This window comes from Castor canadensis, chromosome 4 (assembly GCF_047511655.1).
Source record: "Castor canadensis chromosome 4, mCasCan1.hap1v2, whole genome shotgun sequence".
Taxonomy (NCBI): domain Eukaryota; kingdom Metazoa; phylum Chordata; class Mammalia; order Rodentia; family Castoridae; genus Castor; species Castor canadensis.
Genome location: NC_133389.1, coordinates 43105966 through 43130304, shown reverse-complemented (window position 1 = coordinate 43130304; position 24339 = coordinate 43105966). Strand labels below are relative to the sequence as shown.

At 40.2% G+C, this 24339-nt stretch overlaps 1 protein-coding gene and 2 pseudogenes across 1 annotated transcript in view; 1 reads left to right on the top strand and 2 right to left on the bottom strand.

The window, feature by feature from the left end:
* The window catches only part of Dsg2 (desmoglein 2), a 49606-nt gene extending 36298 nt beyond the window's left edge, over positions 1-13308 (top strand). The window contains exons 11-15 of the mRNA XM_074070092.1: positions 98-325; positions 1515-1742; positions 5800-5921; positions 7606-7950; positions 10586-13308. Coding sequence (XP_073926193.1) covers positions 98-325; positions 1515-1742; positions 5800-5921; positions 7606-7950; positions 10586-11611 — 1949 coding nt within the window. The 3' untranslated portion in view covers positions 11612-13308. The remainder of the gene's footprint in view (positions 1-97; positions 326-1514; positions 1743-5799; positions 5922-7605; positions 7951-10585) is intronic.
* On the bottom strand, positions 2489-3741 carry LOC109701904 (stress-induced-phosphoprotein 1-like; annotated as a pseudogene).
* LOC141422417 (stress-induced-phosphoprotein 1 pseudogene) lies at positions 3596-5046 on the bottom strand (annotated as a pseudogene).
* Positions 13309-24339: the final 11031 nt, after the last annotated feature.

Genomic DNA, 24339 nt, shown 5'->3' with positions numbered 1-24339 from the left:
ATTGCAGTCTCCACACCAGACTCACAGAAGAATTCAGTGCATTTCTATGTCAACAATATGATCAGAATATACATATTTTTCCCTGTTTATTTCTCAGATTATCCTAGAAAAACCATCACTGGCACTGTCATTATCAATGTTGAAGACATCAATGACAACTGTCCCACTCTGGTGGACCCAGTGCAGAATGTCTGTTATGACACACCATATGTGAATGTCACTGCAAAAGACCTGGATGGAGACCCAAACAGTGGACCTTTCAGTTTCTCTATCATTGACAAACCACCTGGAATGGCAGAAAAGTGGAAAATAATACACCAAGAAAGTAAGCAAAATTGTTGGGCTACATTAAAATTCAAATACTGAACATGATATGTAAAATCTTTTTACAAATAACATTTCTTCTCACAAATTATATTTCTAATATAACTTTTTATGAGTGCATTTATTAAAATGATGTACTTAATAGCTTTTATTTGACCATGGAGAAAAGAAAAATTACCTATAATATCTAAAAGGTTACCCAGGTATTCTCCAAATAGCTCTGGAAGTAGTTTTCTCTCAAACTGAGGCAGACCAAATCTTTTTAGGTGTAACAGTAATAGCAGATAGAGTCTTGAAGTGCATCTTGTGAATTCTTGAAGTGTGATAATAATAATTCCATTTAAAATAGCATGTGCCAGGCACTCTGTATACATTATCATCCTAAACTCTTACTCTATATAATTAAATTTCCTGATTACAGGTGCAAAAACCTTGGCTTATATAGAGTTAAATAACTTGTTCACAGTTGCAAAGCTAGTCTGTAGTGGGACATGACAGAGTCTATCTGACACACAACCCCCCATGCCAATGGATGTGAGTACATAAAAAATATAAATAAATTCCTAGCAATGGAAATATATTAATACTATTTCCTTAATTTGCTTAACTATTCCTATGCTTAATTCCAAATCTTCTTAGGATTTGTGATGGCTAATCTTGATTGTCAACTTGATGGGATTGAGAAGCACCTAGGAGATTAGTAAAACTCACCTCTGGATGTGTGTGTGAGGACATTTCTAGAGATTAACTAAGAGGGGGAAGACCTGCCCTTACTGTAGGTGGCTCCATCCCACTTGGAATTAAAGAGGGAAAAGGAAAAAGCCACTAGCACCAGCATTCCTTCTCTTTCTCTGCTTTCCTAATATCGTAACATGAACAGTTCCCAGTCCACTTTTCTTCTTTGAAGTAGGGATTGCCAATTCGAACATAAGTTCCAGGCATGTGTGTAGACTACACACATTTGTTAAAATAATCATCATGAAAATAAAGTGTCCAAATCTGATCCTTAGCTACTTAAACTTCACATTCAAGGTCTGTGGATAAATTTCACTGAGCACACAGAATGAATTCAATGAGAAGTTAAAGAAGGAAAGAGAGCTGCTAACTGGAGCTAAATAAAGAACATGTCTGTGATGTAATTTCTCCCTTTCCTTGGTAATCATTTTCTCTCCTCCTGCCTCCCCTCATAGGTACCAGTGTGCTGCTGCAGCAAAGCGAGCAGAACCTTGGGAGAAGTGAAATTCAGTTCCTAATCTCAGACAATCAGGGCCTCAGTTGCCCTGAAACGCAGATCCTCAAACTCACGGTCTGTGAGTGTCTGCATGGCAGTGGCTGTGTGGAAGCCCAGCATGACTCCCACGTCGGCCTGGGACCCGCAGCGATTGCACTCATGATTTTGGCGCTTCTGCTCTTGCTGCGTAAGTCTTCAAAGCCACTTTTTAGTGTCTTCGGTAATTTGCAGTACTGGTAATTTATGACTCTGGTAATCATTGGTTTCTTTACAGTTGTTCTTTAACCTTATTAGAACATTTTTGATGGTAAACAGGGAGACCATCATTGATGATTGATAAATTCTCCAAAGCTTATTGGAGGAGTCTTTTCAGAATTTTACCTTATAGAAATGTATCATTTTCTAATGTTGGTAACTGAGGTTATACATACTTTTCAGTTACCACTTAGCATAAATCTTGCTGATATCTGCATTTGGATAAGCTTCAAGAAGACACGCTATCGTATTCCCAGTCCCTAGTTCCTAGTAGGCCCTCAGAAAACGTTTGCAACATGAATTTGGGATATGGATATGAGGTTATTTTACAAACTTGGCGTATTTCCATCCATCCTTGCTTTGCACGCTCAGGTTGTCCGAGCTCTTCCATCTCCCTGCTACCCACTGCTTGATTTACTTCTTCTAGTACCAACAGCAGTCAGAGCATCCCACCTTCTGTACAATGTACCAATGGGAAGCTGCTTTCACCTAGTCCTGCCTGCTCTGCCTGTCCTCCAACAACCACTTCCTTTCATGGAATAAAGGACCACAGCCTGGCGTCACATGGAACTCCACTCCACTTGGTCACTGAACTTGGGCAGAGCACCACCCACATGGCAGCCTGGGCTATCTCAGTGAGAGAGGAAGAGCCTATTAAGCCATTAGTAGATGTCTAACTTAATACAAGATGTTCAAAAGTTTACGATGGTCCTTTTTTTTTTTTTTTTTTTTTTTTGACCATCCCCAACTGCTTGGTTTTATGAGAGAAGGGGAATGAAATGATAATGTGAAGACAGCTGGAACCCTAGGTTGGGAAGAACACCCTCCTTTTGCCATATATTCCAACTGTACCAAGTACAAAATAACCAACTCTGAGGGAGCAACCAAGATGGTGGAGGGAGGCAGGCGAAGGAGTAAGGCCAGCTGTGAAGAGACTATGAGTGTGCTGGGGGGGCCTGAAACAGAGGCTAGACGAGTCTGTCTTCCACATAGGCATGTGTAAATATGAAAATAAGCCAGTCTTTCTCCCCTTCCCTCTGCTCTGTGCTGCTTGCTACTTGTCTTTCCACACAAGAGCAAAGGAAATTGGCCATAGGCAATTGCAATCAGACTCCCACCCATCAGCTTCTGGATCTTCCTCACGTTACGGGATTCTTTATGTGTTCACTGAGCACTGGGGGCCCTTCTGCATCTGCTTCAGAATGAGCCCCATGGCCAGGTCATTCATTCTTTATCTGCTGCACCTCAGAGTCACCCATGGCTGTCACGCTGGCTGTACGGAGTCATTATCAGTGCTGGTAAACTCCTCGTAAGCTGGAGCCCAAATCCAGCACCTCTGGTCCACATCCATGGCTCCGTGGTCCTTCGTGGCTCCTACGGCAGCTGCTTCCAGCATGTAGCCCTTGAAAGTCAGCTCTAGCTGGAAATATTCCTCGCTATCCTTGAGAACCAGCTGACACTCAGGTTTGATGCTGTAGACAGCTGGATTGCTGTACACTTCAACATCTCATGGGCTCCACTCAGTGACTTTCATGTTGTGTGTTTCATGGCATGGTGACAGTCCCCTTTCTGAGAACACTCATTTCCCTTGCTCCTCTCCTCTCAAGCCAGGTCAGGGTTGATGTCAGCCAGCCACTCTTGCTCCTTCAGGATCTTCTCTGACTGATGGCACATCTTGAACATGCTGGGATTCAGTGCTCTTCCAGAGACTTGGTGAAATGGATGACTTCCTTGGACTTTGCTTTTTTTGAAGTAGGAATTGCCAATCTGAGCATAAGCTTTGGCAGTCTGTCAATTGTCTCAATTCTTCCTCCCCAATTCGGTGGCCTTCTCACAAAGCTCCCAGTATTTCTGGTAATAGCCTTTTCAATGTATACCGCTGCTTGGTGGGTAATGTAAGTCACGTTGGTGGTGTCCAGTTCCTTGGCTCTGTGTTAACACTTCTGGGCTGTGTCAATGTCTTCTTATAAGGCATATCCTTCCCACCTCTTTTTCTTCCAGTGCCTATAACTTTTTGGGTTTTTTGTTTGTTTGGTTGTTTTTGTTTTTGTTGTGACTAGAGTTTGAACTTAGGGTTTCACACTTGCAAAGCAAGCACTCTACCACTTGAGCCACACCTCCAGTTATTTTGGAAGTGGGGGTCTTGCGAACTATTTGCACAGGCTGGCCTTGAACTTCGATCCTCCCAATCTCAGCCTCCTAAGTAGCTAAAATTACAGGCTGCTGGCTTCTTATTCTCTGGAAAAGAGTGGCTCTGGCTTGGTCTCCTTTAGGAAGAGAAGGTGGTGGGTGTTGTAGCATCTTCTTCCTCATCCATATTGCCCAGATCAACCCTAAGGAGGACACTGACAGTGGTCATGATCTGGGAACCTGGGAGCTTTGTGCCCAGGCCTCCTGGCTTGTTCCACAGCTGCTCAGTCAGTTCCCCATAGGTTTGGGATCACTGAGTAACACTGAGTGTTTGGGATCACTCTCTGACTTCTGGTATAGATTAGACATGTTGGAAGGGCTCAGGAATGTCCTGTCTGCCAGTGGGGCCTCCATAACTGTAAACCCTCTTTGAACTGAGGGTTACTCACTTCACATTTTAAATACTCCTATAGGTTCACTTGGCTTATTCAAATTAATTCAAGAACTCAGGAGCCGCTGTTCTTCACAGATAGCCCTTGCACCAGTCAGGCTTTAGGGCTCATAAGCCTTCTAGGCATAGGCTACAGAGCGATTGCTAGAGAGCACCTGGTTCTGGAGATCTAATTTAATCGCTTCAGAGTAGCACTTCAACACATCCTCAATTACTGGCACTCAGGGCCTTATTGCTCCTCTCCTTTAGCTCATTCCTCTGCTCCTGGCCTGGCCTGGAACCCCATTTACAATGTATCTTTATTCCATTAGCTGTCTTATGGGCAGTTACAAATACAAACACAATGGTGAATGACTTGTAACATTTTACCAGGTTTGGAGGCAGGTCCTGGAATTCCTTGCACCGCCTTCTCTCAGATTCCCTGGAGCCTAATATGGCACTTGGCACATGACAGACACTCGATTAATATTTACCAACCGTGTAGAAGATGCTGAATTGCCATTAGCTGACTTCAGTCTCTATAGTAACCACAGTAGCCATAGTGACTATGCTGTCATTGAGGACGCATTCAACTCGTCAAACTGCCAAGTGGGAAGAGCAGTAAAACCCAATTTGGAATGGACTGCTTGTAGATGTGGCAAATTCTTTACTGCATTGATCAGGGGTCCACCTCAGTCTTTGCTTCCTCCTAAAGGTAGAATAAAATTTAATGACAGGGCTCTGAAATTGTATTGAATTTTAGATGAAATGTTTTATATAAATGTATAATTTTAAGGGGTTTTAATGTAAAATTATTTTAGAAAATAGTACTTAGGTTAATCCGGCTAAGACTTCAGAGAATCAAGCCTTATACAAAATCCTGCTCAAAAGTAAAGTATTTCAGCAGTTTCAATGTTCTAGAATATTTGAACACATTAATTTTTATTACTCTTGAGAGTTTTTGATCTTTGTAATACATATTTTTGGGACAGTAAATTTACCAAAAAATTTTGGACAATGGTTTTTAAAAAAAATGTAATCTTTGAAATGTTTTTGCTGATTTGGATCCTATCTCATCCAGTCTGAATAGTATTCTTCTCAGTAACCACAGACAGACCCTTTGTGATGAACAAGAACTTTCAGTCTGCAAGACTCCCTCCTTCTGCCTTTAGGCTTTGGTGTAACCCAACCAAAACAAACGTGGAGAGGTTGAATAAGGGTGAAGACTATACTTAAAGTGATATGCCGGGCTGGAGGTGTGGCTCAAGCAGTAGAGCACATGCCTAGCAAGCATGAAGCCCTGAGTTCAAACCCCAGAACTGCACCAAAAAAAAAGAAAAAATGCTATGCAGATCCCAAAATGATGCAGCTTAAGTTTAGAAATACATCAGCATTGATCTTTTATGTACTTGGTTTTGCTTCTGTACAGTTGTGCCACTTTTGCTGCTGGTGTGCCATTGCGGAGAGGGTGCCAAAGGCTTCACCCCCATACCTGGCACTATAGAGATGCTGCACCCTTGGAATAATGAAGGGGCACCCCCTGAAGACAAGGTCAGTTCATTGGATATTAATGTCACTCATCTTTTCTTGTTTTAAATTAAGTGGCCTTGGGAGATACTTCTAACATTTTTCGTCCTGGTAACATTATGAAATATATATTTGGTGTTTTACCCTATTTCTCAGCATACAACTTTAAAATCTTTGAAAGCTCCAAAGTGATAGTGTTGGGGACTGAGCCCTCAACCTGTGGGATCTGACACTGCATCCAAGTAGACAGTGACAGAATGGCGTTGACTTAAAGGACACTCAGTTTGTGTCTGCTGTAGAACTGGTTAGTTAGGAGTCTGTTGACTATTGTGTGAGAGCAGAACAAAAGAGGTTTGTTTTTTTCAACAGTAGTCATTGCAGATTTCATGCACTTGCCTTTGTTAAACAAAGAGCTCAAATGACAGCGTATTTTGTGTTAATTGCCAGGTAGAGATGGTTTCAGTGCATTCTGATATTTCTGTCCTGTGCTAATGAAAATGTGTACTGTGGGTCAGGGAATGGTCCAGAGAATGGAGAAAAGGGTCAGGGAGATCTAGAGTGAATAGGAATTTGGGAGAGAAATTTTCGTCTCAGTATTAAATGGGTATTATTTCACTATCAGGAACTGCTCAATTTCCATTCCCTTTGATACATACAATTGACAGAGGTAAACCTCCAACTCCCATGACAGTTGTAAAATGGTGCAAAATCCCCTTCTAATGACTTCATAGCTATCTCCCTTGACTCTAGTGCATCTTCACCCTGGCTCTCTCATCTTCCTCTGCCAGGAGTGCCATTTCTAAGAGCAAATGATTCCCACACCAGAACTTAAAATAACAAAGGCTAAAACATAAAGGCAGACAGTTGAGTGAGGATCAACACAGTGATCTCCAACCCATGGCTCCAGGCTCCTCCTTTCTTGGTCCTCTCCGTGGATGGGTTCCATCCCCATGCTGTCCTCACGTCTATTCTCCTCACGTTCCAACTAGCAGGTGGGAGTTGACTGACTTGTTTCATGGACACATTTTCTGGTAGTTGCACATACCATTCCTATTTCATTCACACTGACTAGAACTCAGGTGGCTGTATCTAGCAGTAGCTAGCAGAGGCTTAGAAATACAGAGCGTATTTTGAATGGCCACGTGTTCAGCTAAAAATAAAGTTTTAAGTGTTCTTTAACTGTAGCAGAAGACATCAAACCCAAGAGGAAAGTTGAAATCCCTTGGTGCCAGTAAAGTAAGTAAGCTGAGACACATAGGAGTTAAAATTTCTTTCCTCCTTGGGTTATAATCAGCTATGAAGCAAGAAGATAGAATAAGACTCAAAGAGAAGTTATTCAACCCAAAATATTTTTCCTGAGTGAATTTATCAATCTTTGTCATGATTTGCTGCCATAAAGTGACTAGGATAATTCTCTTGCAAGAACATTAACATTTAATCTGATTTTTATTGTATCCTTACAGTTAATAACTACAGCTATTATGCTAATAACAAGTTGTTTGCATTTTATTTTTTTCATACCAGTCTTAAAACAAAGATAGAGGTTCTGAGTAAAAAAAATTAATTCATACCAAAAAAAATATATTTTTTTCTAATCTTCCTTTGGGAAAATAGTGCATCTCCTTAATGCCATTTAGCTCAGATCCTTATACTAGCTGTGCTGACCCTCCATCTTTCTGACTCAGTTCTCAACTGTATTTGCTCACAGGCGGTGCCATCGCTTCTGGCAGTGGATCACGGGGAGAATCTAGCAGTAAAAAATGGAGTAGGTGGCTTTATAACCAAGGAAGCCACCATGAAAGGAAGTAGTTCTGCTTCTTTTACCAAAGGGCAGCATGATTTGTCTGAAATGGATGGAAGATGGGAAGAACACAGAAGCCTCCTTACTGGTGGGACCACTCATGTTACAGGAACAACAGGAGCCTTTGCGGGCAATGAAACCATAAGGGCCACAGGAGCCACAGGGGCCACAGGAGCTTCCAGAGATATAACTGGAGCTAGAGCAGCTGCTGTTGCCATGAATGAGGAATTCTTAAGGAATTATTTCATTGATGTAAGGGTTGGTTTTTATATATGGGGAAAAACATTTTTAAGGGATATGGTTTGATTAGGTCAACCATTGCCTTGGATCTATATGGGCCTTTGAGTTTGTTTTGTTTAGGTAATGCTTATAGGCAATTGAAAAAGAGATGGAATCCATTGAAGATTCAGTGTTAATTAAACTATGCTAAGATAGCAAATAACCCCACAATCTTCTTAGCTGTCATAAAAGCTTTGTTCCCACTTATATTCATGTTTTTGTCAGTCAACTCAGCTCTACTTTACTCCACATTGTCTAAGATGCATGCTGAAGGAGCTGATTGTACCTGAGAAGCTGCAGCCCATGTGGCACAGGGAAAAGAACAATGGCAGAACCAAGCAATTTTTCTTAAAGCCTTCACCCTTTTTATGCTCTCATTTCACTGGGCAGAGCAAATCACATGACCATACTACCTATCAGTGTGTCAGAAAGTACAAGGAGCAGGCTTGATGGGGTGAGCCTAAGAGGGAGGGGCACAGAATAAAAAACAAAAGCTATTAAGTCCATTTAATGTTTTTGCTCTGAGGAGAATTCACAAAAAAAAAGATGAAGAATGTTATGGGAAAGATGACCAGACACAGTAAGGAAGCTCCTCCCTGGAATTAGGAATTAGAAGCAGGACTGAAGATAAACTTAGAGACAAAACATATTTCAGAATACATCTCATTACTAAGAGTAATTAGGGATACTTATTTCATAATATAAAGTGTATTGATTCATCTGGGGACCTACCAGTCCTAAATAAGTCAGTACCTAATAAAAGAAAGTCAAAATTGGAAGCAAAAATTTTTAGAAGTGAAAGAGAAGTACACAAATCCATAATTACACTTGGAGAACTGTTCTGTGAATAGTTCAAAAACCAAGTCAACACAAAATCAGCAAGAATATAAAAAATATAGCAACACTATCAACTGAATGCATCTGATTGACATTGATAAAACCCTCAATGCCACAAAAGCACAATATACAACTCATTCAGATACAGACTATATTCTGTGACACAAGTCTAAATAAATTTAATAGAATTGTAGTCATGCAGTATACTGGCACAATAAGAAATTAAACTAAAGATCAATAACTACACAATATATAAAATATACCCAAATATTTGTAAATTACACATTTCTAAATATCCCATGGGTAAAAGAAAAACATTAGGGCTGGATGCTGTGGCTCACAGTTCAAAACTCCAGTATTGCTAAAATAAATAAATAACAGAAGCAACCAGTTAGAACTAACTGAAAACTAAGCCATACTTTATGAAAATTTGTGGATACTACTTAAGTAATGCTTTGAGGGAAATTTATAGTAAAAATGATTAGATAAGAAGATGGGTCTCAAATCAATTGAACTAAGCTTCCATCCTAAATAGTTACAAAAAGAAAACCAAGTTAAGCCCAAAGCAAGCAGAAATAATATAATAATGGATTCTGGAGCAGAAATCAATGAAATATTAAACAACAGTTGGGAGGGGCAATAAAATCAAAAGCTATGTAAAAAGATTAATAAAATATGTAGATCTCCTAACCAATCAAATTAAGATATAAAAGGGAACGGACAAATTATCGATATCAGAAATGAAATAAAGAGCATTACTACAGACCCCATAGACATAGTAAAGATAGTTTAAAAAAGAGAAAAAAGCAAGACTGGGTGCCTTTCTTGAAAACAGGTCTCCTGTGTCCCCATAGGGTGGGCAACTCCAGTCGGAATGTTAAGCCTCTGAAGGGCATTTGAGAGGACTGACTGAGAGGAGGGGCTTACATGGAGGAAAACAACTTATTTTTGTCCTCCTTTTCTAAGTCTGCAAATTATTAGAGTGTTTGGCCCCTTTCTACCCTCCCCTGGATTAGCTCTATAGGTTAATGGTCAAGAAAAACCACTTCTTCCTTTCCTGTCTCACTGTTCAAATCTAGTACCATTTGTTTTGTGGTGTGTTTTCTTTCTCCACTCTAATCCTGCTCCAGTCATTCTTGGTTATGTGTGTATGTAACTAACTTTTTGATATGGAAACAATTTCAAAAATTAGGAGGAAATTTGTCTCCTAAATGGAAATTTTTAACTCCTGAATGCTCTTTACCTAGATTTCACCCAATTATTAACATTTTGCCCCATTTTTCCTCTCTCTTTCTCTTACACACACACATACACATTCTACATCACCGTAGTATAGTCAACAAATTTAGAAACTTAAAATTAACACAATTTATATTTCAATTTCACCAATTATCAAAATAATGTCTTCTATAGCATTTGTTCTTTTTATCCAGGATTCTATGTTCCATTTAGTTGTCAAAACACTTTATTCTCTTAACTTTCTTCCTTTTGTTTCTTTGTATATTAATTGTACAAAATTAATTGTTCATGATGACATTTTCCTACCTGCTTATAATGTACTTTGATCTTGTTCACACCGCCCCCTTTGTTCCAGGAGTTTAATGTTTTTTAAGAAAACAAGCCAGCCATGATGTAGGATGTGTCTCGGTTTGTGTTTCTCTTAGGTCTTCTTGTAATTGTCAGACTCAGGTTTTGCATTTTAAATAAGAATATAGAGCTTTATATTAATTGTATCACTAATTATGTGACTCCATGTTTGTGTTCCTTATAGAAAGTGGCCTCATACACCGAGGAGGATGACATTCACATGGCCAAAGACTGCCTTCTGGTTTATTCTCAAGAAGAAACAGAATCTTTACATGGGTCCACTGGTTGTTGCAGTTTTATTGAAGGAGAGCAAGATGACCGCTTCTTGGATGACTTGGGACTTAAATTCAAGACACTCGCTGAAGTTTGCCTGGGTCAAAAAATAGTTATGGATGTAGATAGTGAACAGAGGCAAGGCCCTGTCAAAGAAACAGGTATGAACACAGCTTCACGCTCACTCTATGAGCAAGCTATGGTTAATTCAGACAGTGCCTCCTCCTCTGGCAGCAGCTTTCAAGTTCCAGAACCTTCACGTGAAGCACATAGAGAGAGAGTAACTCAGGAAATTGTCACTGAAAGACCCATGTCTTCTAGGCAGAGTCAAAAGGTAGCACCGCCTCTTCCTGACCCAGTGGCTTCTGGCAATATCATAATGACAGAAACCTCCTATGGCACAGGCTCCACTGTGCCACCAAGCACCGTGATCCTGGGCCCTAGACAACCACAGAGCCTTGTTGTGACAGAAAGGGTGTATGCTCCAGCTTCCACCTTGGTAGACCAGCATTATGCTAATGAAGGTAACATCACGGTTACCGAAAGAGTGATCCAGCCTAATGGGGGCGTCCCAAACCCTCTGGAAGGCACCCAGCACCTGCAAGATGCACATTATGTTATGGTGAGGGAAAGAGAGAGCATCCTTGCCCCCAGCTCTGGGTTACAGCCCTCTCTGGCTACACCCCACATGGCAGTAGGACAGAATGTGGTGGTGACAGAAAGAGTGCTAACACCTGCTTCCACTCTGCAATCCAGTCACCAAATTCCCACTGAAACCTCTAGAAAGACTGGAAAGACAGTGATTTCTGGAACTGGAGTTCCTGGTGGTCCTCTGCCAACTTTTAGTCTAGAGGAGTCTGGTCCTTCTAATTCTACCATAACCACATCTTCTACCAGGGTCACCAAACATAGCACTGTGCAGCATTCTTACTCATAAACAGCAACCAGTCACAAAATCTAGATTTTAACTAGCAGGGACTGCATGTTTCCATGTACCTCAGTCACAGATAGACAAAAGGCCATACTGTCTGTGCTTCCAGATACGTATTTCAGAAATGTCCTGTGATACACTGAGGACATAGTGACGATCCTCTTTCTTAAGTGCCTTTTAGTGAGTTGTGCAAACAGTGTTCACAAAATGAAACAAAGGGTACATCTGACATCTGAGAATCCACCAGATTAACACACAGTATCCAGTTCATAGCTATCCACTGGAGCAGCCCAGGGAACAGGGTCTCTTTGCATACCAAATTACCACTTAACATTGACCTTGTATAGTCTCTACATTACCTTCTGCATCAGTAGCTCATTTTTCTAAACATTCACCAGCAGTCTAGCTACCAGTTTTGTTGTTGGTTTTCTTTAAGACTGGAACCCTTGTAATTTGTTGATTAGATTTTTAGACCACCAACATGGTAAGAGCATACATTGTGTGTCCCTGCACATGCACACATCATGTGATCTTACAAATGACATTTGTATTTTGTCTCTTAACAGTCATGAAAATTTTGGACCCTTCAAATTCAGTTGAATCATCCAGGACAAAATTCATAAATATGAGATAATTTTACTTATTATGTTAATATTCTAGGAAAAAAACTCAGGACATACTTTATTTTCTTAACAGCTACAATTCAGTGCAGCTACATTAACCAAACATATTCTCTAGTGTTGCAAGACTGATGCATGTTTCATTGCTTTATAGCAGTGTCTATTATGGGTGCCAAATAATTAATTGTGGAATTAAATTGAATTTTACAAACCTTTTTTAGACACAATTGTTAAAATAAACAAAAAACCTTATATTTCTATAATTATGCATTTCAAATTACGATTTTATTCTGCTGTCTCAAAAATCATTGGCTTGTCATGACTTAGTTCACGAATAGTAAATAGTGTATTTTTTAAAACTCAAATAGTTGGCCTCATTTTGCACAATATCTTTGCCTTGTTTTTTTAAAAAGGCTATTTGGTTATGCCATTCCTAAATAGATTGTGTTTTCTTGCTCCTAGAAATAATAATGCTTCAAAATATATATGCAGGCAGAATCAGTAAATATTTCCTCCAACAAATTTTCATAATTTTTAAAGACTTAATTTTTTGACTTTTAAGATATTTTGCTGGGGAAGTGAAACTTTAGAATTATACTTTTGTAGACTTTTTTAAAAATATTGTTTCCTTGAATTGTGTTTTCAAAAAATTTATACAATGCACCCCACTGTGTGCAAGTAACAGCAATAGTTTTAGAACTCATAAGCTGTGGCTAAGATGGAGCTCACTTTTCCATGGTCTAGAATTGTTTACGTTCTACTTAGTAGTTTTTTTGTTTTTGTTTTTTTTTTTCATTGTAGTTGTTATATTTTGCCAAATATGCAATAGAAATATCACTACTGTGTGAAAATGTAAATATGACCTATGGACCTAGAAAAACAAAATTTGGTCTTAAACTCCCTCCTTGGGCAAGCTTCAAAGCCTAATCTGTCCCTCGTTTTAGTGCAGGTACATGTTCTACAGGGTCTTCTTTGTTCCTGAAAGGGTAATTTGCATTACTTTTTACATTTGTTCCATGGGAGAGAATATTTGTATGTGTATCATCATAAAATATTTAAATAAAAAGACCGCATTTAGAGTGACTCTTTCTCCATGTCTTATTGATGTCTTATTTTCCAAGGAATATTGCTCAGTTGTTAGAGAAAGCACTTTGGATTATTCATCAGATCTGCTTACACTAGCCTAGCCAGCCTCTTTGGAAGAGCATGGTTTCTCTTCCTAAGAAAGATAGAAGACAAGAAGACCCATGTAAATTTGAATTTCAGATCAACAGTAAATAATTTTCACTGTAAGTATGTTCAGTTAAAAAAAAAAAAAATAGAGATGCTCCTTGACTTCTGACAGAGTTACATCCTAATAAGCCCATCATTAATTGAATATCTCATAGGTCAAAAGTGCATTTGAGCACCTGTCTAGTAAGTACAAGAACTGTGTTCAAACACCAGTTCTATCAAAAACAAAAATGCATTTAATACTCCTGGCCTACTCAACACCATAGAAGTTTCTAATGAATGCATAGCACTTTGTTATTTGGTACAAGCACATTTGGGATTACCGGGTGTTCCTGAAGAAATGATGTTTTTATCAACATAGAATGGTTATCTTCCTTGTCTTGTGGCTTAGAGCTTGTCAGGAAAGGGAGGTGGAGCAGGCTCTGGAATGCTGGCAGGAGGAGGAACACAGTGAGCAAGGGTTGTGTTGTGGGGTACTGGGGGGCCACTCCAGAGGTTCTTGTCTTCACTGGGGTTAGGAATAAGCTCAGGATGTGCACACAGGTAGATTTATTAGAAAAAGAAAAGGCTGCAGCTAGAGCAGTGCAGCGGAGTCCGGAAACCAGTGGCTCCCTGCTGAGGTGAAGGCTGGGGCTTTTTATGGCACTTCAACTCTGGGTTAGGGTAAGGGTTAGGTGGGTTTGTTCCCATGGTTGTGGATTCACACGCACAGACTATCTTCAATGTGCTGGTCTGTTTGCCCCATATCAGGGGGAAACAACCTTGAGAGCATCCTATCTATCAGCCTCATGGAAGATTTATGAGACCATGTATCTCTTCAGGGTGCAGGGCTCACAGTGCTCTCCATGGGGGATGGGATACTGACTTACTATGCATCTGTCCCTTAGGTTCCCAGACACAACAGTTGTCTTGCTGTGCAGATGAAGTCTCCCAGGTAATAGCCATCTGCGACCATCTCTGATACCCCGCCCCTCACCCCCATCTCTTCTTCCTATGGAAAGATCTTTCCCAGGCAGAAAGGGAGGGAGCATATCAGATATGTTCTGAAAAAAGGGCAATGGGGGATAAATAGGATCAAAGCATAACAGGTACTTAGAAACCTCTTTTGCTAAAAAGCATTGACTCCTCACTTGGGCCCATAAATTAACTAAAAGCAGAATGAAGGCCTGGCATCCCTTCTTTTTTGACTCTCCTTGTCTTAAAACTTTGGACCAGGCTCCTGCTTAACTCTGCATATAGACATGTTAATCACTCAAGAAGTGTCTGTCTAAAAGCCACTGACACCAAACCTACCTCATCCCCCTTTAAGGCTGAAGGCACAAAGATAAGAGTGACTGAGGTATTTTACTGTCAGCTTTTGCAATGTCCTGTTCCTGACCCCCAAAATGTTGCCTGAAAGTCTCTAATCATTGTCCTAAACCTGCAGTAACTATGGATTCCAGGAACAGCAGAGACTCAGAGACAGATCATCCCATGATAAGACCATTCCCAAGTAGAAACAATCATCTTACAGGAACCTGATTAGATTCCCAAGCAATAGGATTTCTGTGGCCCATCTTGCAGGACCAGAACTGAGGTAATGATCAACCAGACCACACTTGAATCAAGACTATTTAATTATGCATACCGCTTAACCCCTGCCCCAGTTCTTCAGCTGTTTAAACCTAACGCTCATGTCAGTAACCCAGAAGACAGACCTGGGATCACAGAACCCTTTTATCAGTTCTTCCCTATGTGACCACATTTATTAAATCTCCTTTCTCAGCCCTTAACCACTACTTGTCTCTTTACTTGGCATATTGGGACAGGTTGCTGAACCTAATCTGTTGGAACTCCCAAAACCCGAGTTTTTGCCCTAAAACTCCCATAACAAAAGTACATTATATGCATGTATGAAAATGTCACAATGAAACCCATTATTTTTTACAATTAATATACATCAAGAAAAAGTATATGCTGTGTTCACTATTTATTTTACTCATGTAATTGGATGTAAATATCTTTTAACAAAAAAAGGGAACAGTTTTCTACAACCATTCCTGTGTCTATAGTCTTCAGTTTCTCTTAACAAGCTAACACAGCCAGGCACCCATGGCTCATGTCTATAATCCTAGCTACTGAGGAGTCAGAGATCAGGAGGATCTCAGTTAAAGGCAGCCTGGGCAAACAGACCCTATCTGCCACTGGCAGAATGGCTCAAGTGGTAAAATGCCTGCCTAGGAAGTGTGAGGCCCTGACTTCAAACCCCAGTACCACCAAAAAAAATAATAACAATAACCTCAAAATTTGCCAAAGAAATATACTTGAGTTACTGGAACTAGTACATGAGCCTCTCTCCTGATGCCTGAGCTCTGGAGGTGGGCCATTTCTACTCCCAGCATGGTATTTTCTACAGGGAAGCTAATTCTTAGGGCCATGTTTCACTTGGGGTGGAATACTTTGATCTCCCTCAGGGGCTTTGTGGCTCAAGAAATCACATCTCTATCACAGTCTATCTTCAAATACTCTACCACCTCACGGTGGACATGAACCTTAAGTGTCCACTTGGTACATCTTGCTATTCCAGTAGATCCCTCTCTTTACACACATCTGCTAATCGAGACACTTTCAAATATTGCCTCCCATTCCTCATGGCTCTCACACTTTCTATTGTTCTGGCTCACCAGCTATAATACATTGCTGACGTGGAGATTCTGAAACCTGTATCAAGCCCATCAGTAGGTGAGAATGGCCTTCCATTTATTGTAAAACCACACCATAAGCCAAGTTGAAAACATGAGATGAGGTGTATATACCTTTGTTAAAAATCCACACATGCAAGTCAGGTGTGGTAGTGCACACCTGTAATACCAGCTGTCAGGAGGCTGAGGAAGGAGTTGTCATTTGAGCCCAACAGTTTAAGACTAGCCTTGACAATATAAGACTCTCATTTCAAAAAAAAAAAAAAAATCCAAATATGACCTAATTGCTTCCTGTATATTATTCTTGGTTTTTATTGCTACCCTCACTGACTATTAACATAATTGAAGTCAGGAATTGGGCCTATTTAATCTTTGTCCTTCTAGTATTTATTTTATTATCTATAACAAACAAGTCAACCAATAAGAGAATAGTTGTTTGAATGAAAATAATGGTGCGGGTTGATGGGACGGCTCAAGTTAGAACACTTGCCTAGCAAGCCTGAGGCCCTGAGTTTAAAAAAAAAGCCAAAAATATCAAAAAAAAAAAAAAAAAAGAAAAAAGAAAAAACCAGCCCATTTTTTCTGGATCGTGCTGTGTTGCTGAGAGCAGTTCTATGTAATTCAATCTCTCTCCTACTGTGGCCTGCAAGTGACACCAGGGTCATTTGTAAAACTCAAGTCACCACAGTAGCCTGAAATGCAGAAGACAGAGCATCAATCAGAATTGAACATCCTGGACCCCTAACCCATGGAAAGCCTCCCTACACCATGTCATTTCTCCCTACCAGTCAGCTACATGCTGCTGGTGTGAATCTGCAGAATGAACAGGTGAAGCACCTCACTCAATTCCCCTACCCACCCCCCAGGAACATAATCCAGCACAGCCCCTGGGCAGACTGAATATCCCCCCAACAAAACTGGAAAGCATAAACAGCAAAATGTAATCTCACATGGACAGCAGAGGTGGAGGTGGGCAAGGAGCCAAACTCTCAACGCCAAACTCTCAGTGAACAAACACAGGAAAAGCAACAAAGGCTGAGAGCTGGGGTGGGGCAACAAGCCACCTCCCAGAGGAGCCACGAGCACCCAGCAAAGGTGGGCATAGGCAAAAAGGCTGAGAGTGGCAAGTGGTAGATCCCGGAGCTGATCTCATGGGACAGAGGGCAGCACTCAAAACTGAATTGTACCACCTTGCTGGGGGAGGAGCTGACCAAACAGAGTTGCAGCTGAAGAAAACAACAACAGCTCTGACCACCCTGCAAGAACTGGCACACTTACCTTATCTCCCAAGTGCAACTTGCCCTCTGAACAGAAGGAACCAAATACTACCCACAAGCCAGTCACCTGGTAAGACCATATCAGAGCTCCTGGTTGTATGCCAATACCAGGATTGGACACCCAAGGAATAACTCCAAAACTTTTACAAAAAGACAACTTTTTGTACCTGGTGGGTTTTTTTGTTTTGTTTTTTGGAGGGTTTTTTGTATTGTTAACTTAATCATCACCATTTTCTTATCCCTATTCTTACCCTCTTCATTTTCCCTCCTTTTCCTGTGCTACAATCTATTGCTCTCCCTTCCAACTACCGTTTCTGCCCTTTCTCATCCACTCTCTCCCCCGTCTTCACCTCCCCCTCCTTTTCTTCTTCAACCTGTCACAACACTACCCCTCTATCCTACACTCTCACCACCCACTGACTAGCTACTGTACCAACTGTACCAACTGTACACAACCCCAGCCCCCTGCAATCCCTGACATAAGCACCCTCCACTACAACAGAAATACACCAAAATATGCACAAGAGCCACAAAACCCACCAGACCCCATGCCTTTTCCCCTACCCACCCCTTTTCCTGCCCCCTTTTTTAGTTCCACCTTTACCAATTACCCAAATTTCTATATCTAGCCTAATAACCATTACCTGCCCCCCCAACTCCCACTGTTTATAGATATTATCACCAAGCAGTTTTCTACATAATATGTAAACAACTGGTCTGGCATTGAAGCTGTGAATTTGTTACTGCTAAATTACACCTCCAGGCCAGGGACAGAAAGAACACATCAACCTAGCTAAATACCAAGTCAATCACAACACAAAAATTAAGAGAAAGAAAACAGGCAATTAAAACCACCAATTACATGTGAATAAATAAATAATATTTTTAAAAACACCAATTAGCCTATCAAGAACATAGTTGCACAGCACCAAAGAGTGATGGGAAGAAGAAGAAGGGGTAGAAACCACAGTCCTCAAAAAAAAAAAAAAAATTCCATATAGGATTCAGTGGGAAATGAAGAAAATGGATACCCAGTTCCTAACCCCAACAAAACAATGATAAATGTCACTAAGGAGCCCAGAGACATCCACAAAAAAAAAAAATCCCTCAAAGAAGAAATCACTGAGAAATTCATGGAGAAGATACCAAACATGGTTAACCAGAATGTACAAGATGCACTCAAGAAATTTCAAGACAGCAAAAATAAAGAACATGAGAAGACACAGAAACAAATAAATGAACTCAGAGATGACTTAAACAAACACCAAAGTGAAAAAACGGACACTATTAAAACAGAGATATATGAAATAAAGAAGACAACACAAAACATAAAAAAGGAGTTGAACAAAGTTATAGAAATCCTCAGAAAAAAGAATCAAACAGAAATGCTGGAAATAAAAAGTTGCTTTACTCAACAAAAAACACAGTGGTAGGCCACTCCAGCAGACTAGAGCAAGTGGAGACACAATCTCAGAGCCTGAAGATAAAACAGAAATTAAAGGGAAAAAAACAGAAGAAATCTTGAAATCTTAGTCAAGCAACACATTGACAGAAGCAAAGACAAAATCAGTTGATCATCTCAATAGATGTAGAAAAGCCTATGATTAGATTCAACATCATTTCACGATAAAAGCTCTAAGACAGCTAGGAATAGAAGGAATGCACCTCAATATTATAAAGGCTTTATATGATAAACCTACAGCCAACACCATACTTAATGGGGAAACACTGAAACCATTTCCCCTAAAGTCAGGAACAAGACAAGGATGCCCACTCTCCCCACTCCTATTCAAAATAGTTCTGAAATTCCTAGCCAGAGAAATAAGGCAAGAAGAAGAAATAAAAGGAATACAAATAGGTAAAGAAATTGCCCAGTATCCCTATTTGCAGACAACATGATCCTATACCTCAAAGACCCAAAAAACTCCACACAAAAATTCCTAGACACCATAAACAGCTTCAGCAATGTAGCAAGATACAAAATCAACTTACAAATATCAGTAGACTTTCTATACACCATCAATGACCAAATTGAGAAAGAATATAGGAAAAACAATTCCATTTACAATAGCCTCAAAATAAATCAAATACCTAGGAATAAACTTAACAAAGATGTAAATGACCTCTACAAGGAGAACTACAAACCCTTGAAGAAAGAGATGGAGGAAGACAACATAAGATGGAGAGATCTCCCGTGCTCATGGATTGGTAGAATCAACATAGTAAAAATGGCTATACTAACAAAAGCAATCTACATGTTCAATGCAATTCCCATCAAAATTCCAATGACATTCATCACAGAGACTAAAAAATCTACCCTACAGTTCATTGGGAAACACAAGAGACCGCGAATAGCCAAGGCAGTACTCAGCAAAAAGAGCAATGCTGGAGGTATCACAATACCCGACGTCAAACTATATTACAGAGCAATAGCAATAAAAACAGCATGGTACTGGCACAAAAACAGATATGAAGACCAGTGGAACAGAATAGAGGGCCTGGATATGAATCCACACAGCTATGTCCACCTTATTTTTGACAAAGGCACCAAAAACATACAATGGAGAAAAGACAGCCTCATCAACAAATGTTGCTGGAAAAAGTGGTTATCTGCCTGCAGAAAACTGAAACTAGATCTATGTTTATTACCCTGTACTAGTATTGACTCAGAGTGGATTAAGGACCTTCATATCAGACCCAAAACTCTAAAGTTAGTACAGGAAAGAGCAGGGAATACTCTGGAAGCAATAGGTTTAGGCAAGGACTTCCTTGGTAGAACTCAAGCAGCCCAGCAACTAAGAGAAAGGATGGACAAATGGGACTACATGAAATTAAAAAGCTTCTTCACAACAAAAGAAATGGTCTCTAAACTGAAGAGACCATCCACAGAGTGGGAGAAAATATTTACTCACTATACATCAGACAAATTACTGATAACCAGAATATACAGGGAGCGCAAAAAACTAAACTCCCCCAAAATCAATGAACCAATAAAGAAGTGGGCAACTGAACAAAACAGAACTTTTTCAAAGGAAGAAGTCCAAATGGACAAAAACACATGGAAAAATGTTCACCGTCCCTGGCCATAAAGGAAATGCAAATCAAAACCACACTAAGATTCCACCTCACTCCTGTTAGAATAGCCATCATCAAGAACACCACCAACAACAAGTATTGGTGAGGATGAGGGGAAAAAGGAACCCTCATACACTGCTGGTGGGAATGTAAGCTAGTACAACCACTTTGGAAAACAATATGAAGGCTTCTTAAAAAACTAACCATAGATCTGCCATATGATCCAGCAATCCCACTCCTGGGGATATTCCCAAAGGAATGCGACTCAGGTTACTCCAAGAGGCACCTGTACACCCATGTTTATTGCAGTGCTATTCACAATAGCCAAGTTATGGAAACAGCCAAGATGCCCCACTACTGACGAATGGATTAAGAAAATGTGGTATTTATACACAATGGAATTTTATTCAGCCACAAAGAGTAATAAAATTTTGTCACTCGCAAGTAAATGGATGGAACTGGAGAACATCATCTTAAGGAAAGTTAGCCAGGCTCAGAAGGCCAAAACTCACATGTTCTCCCTCATATGCAGATTGTAGACCAAAAACAAGTATAGTAATATTACTGGACATGGGTCACACACTATGGGGAAATCGCACACAGAAGGAATAGGGAAAGGGAAGGAAACCTAAAACTTGAATATGGTTGATGTGCTCACTGTAGAGGAGTGAATCTTAAACTGGCAGAGGCCACTATGGGAAGGGGACTAGGAAGTAGTGAAGAGGTCTGGTAGAGATGAACCATTGTGGGTTGTAACACACATATGCACGGAAACAACACTAGGAATCTCTCTGTATAGGTATTTTTATTTCAAACTAACAAAAATGCTATCTTTCTTATTATCGCTTATGTTTTCTCTTCAATTAAATCAGAGAACAAGAGGGCAGAACCTATTCCAACATGGGCGTGGGGGGGGTGGCCCAAACAATGTATACACATGTGAGTAAATGTAAAAATGATTTTTAAAAAATCACAAAAAGAATGGCGAGTTGAGTGGGGGAGAGAGGGCGGGATTTAACTTGTCTAGAAGAAGAAGCACTGTTGATATACTCCATCAAGACAATTGTGAATTTTGAAAATCCAACAAAATTTCCAAAGTGAACTTTTAAAAACCTGTGCATGATTCATTTAATTTTCAATATTTGATCTGTTGCATCGCAACCCCAGTTCTCATTGCAACATGTTGGATGGATGGACTCTGAGAAGGGCTGGAGGGGCTCTGACATGAAGAAGGCTATAGAGGCTTAAGTGCATAATGAGGACTAGTCACAGTGGCTCTTCTGTTTCAGAGTTTCTTTCTATGTTCTAATCACTTGGATTGTCAGAGCTTGCTGTCCTTTTCCCAGGATGTAACCCAGATGTCCAACTGTACCTCACCTTCTGTTTTCAGCTGCTTCTAAGAGAATGTTGCTTTTACAATCATTTTCCAGTTGTCATTCCCAACCCCTCCAAGGACCACTTCTACTGTTGTCCCAGTTTTATACGGACTCTGTCCCAGAGAGAGAACACTGGGTTGGGGAAGGGAAACATGACCCATGGTTGCTGAAATGAGATAAGTTGGGAAATGAGCAAAAGATAAGAACTATAAATGTTTCCAAATATATCCTGCTAGATGAGGCCAAAGTGGAGCTGGCATTGCAGTAAACGATGCATATTCTCCTAGTAATAATTCACATGATTCTCCACTTAGAGATCCTCTGGACTACAGAAACAAAAAGGAATAACAGTCATAGGGCACTTACCTAGCAAGGCTCTGGATTCAATTTCCAACACGGGGGTAGGGAGAGAATAACAATTATCTAAACCACTGAACACTCAAAAACCAAGGCCTCAGAATTAAAATGAGTGTTATATGCTCCATGGCCACAAGATGGCACTATACATGTGGAAAAAGAGGCAACGTAAATCAGCCAAACTAGGAAGAAAAAAATTACACCATTTACTAAGTTCCTGAGCAAAGACCTCATAACAGTCAATGCCTTCCTTCACTAAGTATGACCCTCCTAGACAGTGAGATGTTTTACAATTGCCTAGGAAATGAAGTAAAATAAAACCTGTACTGTACCACCATTCTTGGTGGTGAAGTACAAAATGCATTTCTGAAAATCATTCATGAACTTTTGGTTTCATTAAAAAATACTGCACTTTGAAGAAAATGACACAGACTGATTAATAAATAACATGCTCAGCCTGGTGTGGGCTATTTTCCAGAATAGATGTTAACTGCACAACTAGATTTAATTAAACAAACATTTGTTGAATTCTTACTATATGCAGAGCACTGTTTGGTGGCTTTAAAAGTAGGACTCAGTCCTTGCCTTACAGGGGTTCATGATATAATAGAAGTAGTGCTATAAATGGCTTATTCAGAAAACCAAGACAGACAGTAATAAAGAGGCCACCAAAGACAGAAAGGGGATGGGGATGTAGCTCAACCCTAGAGAGCTTGCTTAGTGGATACAAGGCCCTGTGTTCAATCCCCAACACTGATGAAAGAAAGAAAGGGAAGGAAGGAAGGAAAGAATAAAGGAAGGAAGGAAGGAAGGAAAGAAGGAAGGAAGGAAGGAGAGAGATGCCAAGGCTTACTTGGAGAGATTTGCTCTTCTGTTGATTAATTCTTCATCATTCTTCAACCCCTCCAAGTTCAAGGGAGAGGGATATGTAGGAGGTCTTCTTAGAGAGCTGAGTTTTTTATGAAGCCTGGAGATTATGTAAACAGATCAGCTACACACAAATGAGATGGGCCAGAATGTGGGGGCGTTGGGGGGGAATCACAGGCAGTGGATGGAGTGAAGGTTTGGCTGAAGAGGCACACACACAGCACTCTAGGGAAGACTTGGAACAGCAGGCTAAGGCAGTGGGGCTTAACTATGCAACAGAAATTCACAAAATGTGCCTGAGCAGGACAGTCTCGTGATCAGGTCCTGCTGGTGGTGGGAGATTCTGAAGGAGGGGGGTGGGGAAAAGTTGAAGACAACTCCAACCAATATGAACCTTAAAATATTAACATTGTTTTCTCCCCTGACTTTTATTGATTTTTCCATGTATTCTCGGTGCCTTTTTTCTTGCTGTAAAGTAAATGTTACATGTTTTGTCAACATGGTCACAGAACCAACAGAGAGACAAAATGATTCCTGCATATTTCCCCAATCAAAATTAGTAGGCAGCAGATGACAAAAGATTTTTTCTCTTCACTTACTAATTTGTTTATATGCAAGTCTGACAAAGTTAAGCAATCAAAATAGCAGTCATTTACTTAATGAATCCCATACATCTGAAAACAAAGGCTATTCCAGAAAACTATTGACATGTTTGTACCTATGACAATTTGGTGTCATTTGGTCTCTTTTATGAAATTATAGAGCACTTTGAGCCAATAACTTTGCCTTTATTCACTCTTGTATCCTCAGTACATAACATAATCGTTGCATATGGCATTTTTTTATAGTTGAAATGTACTTAAATTAAACTGAATAGTATGGAAATTGATTGAATGGTCTACCTGTGTCAACAGACAGTTTCCTCAATACCCTTTTGGGAAGATTTTTATACACGCAGGAAATCTGAAAGATTTTTCCAGTGAATATTCATATCCCTACCACCAAGATCCCATGATTAACTTTTTGGTTTTGTTTTTGTTGGAACTGGGGTTTGAACTCTGGACCTCAGATTTGCTAAGCAGGTGCTCTACCACTTGGGCCACAGCCCCTGCCCTTTTTTTGCTTTAGTTACTTTCTGGATAAGGTCGCATGTTTTGCCCAGGATCAGCCTTAGACTGTGATCCTCCTATCTATTCCTCCAGTGTAGTTGAGATGACAGGCACGTACCACCATGCCCTGCTTGTTGGT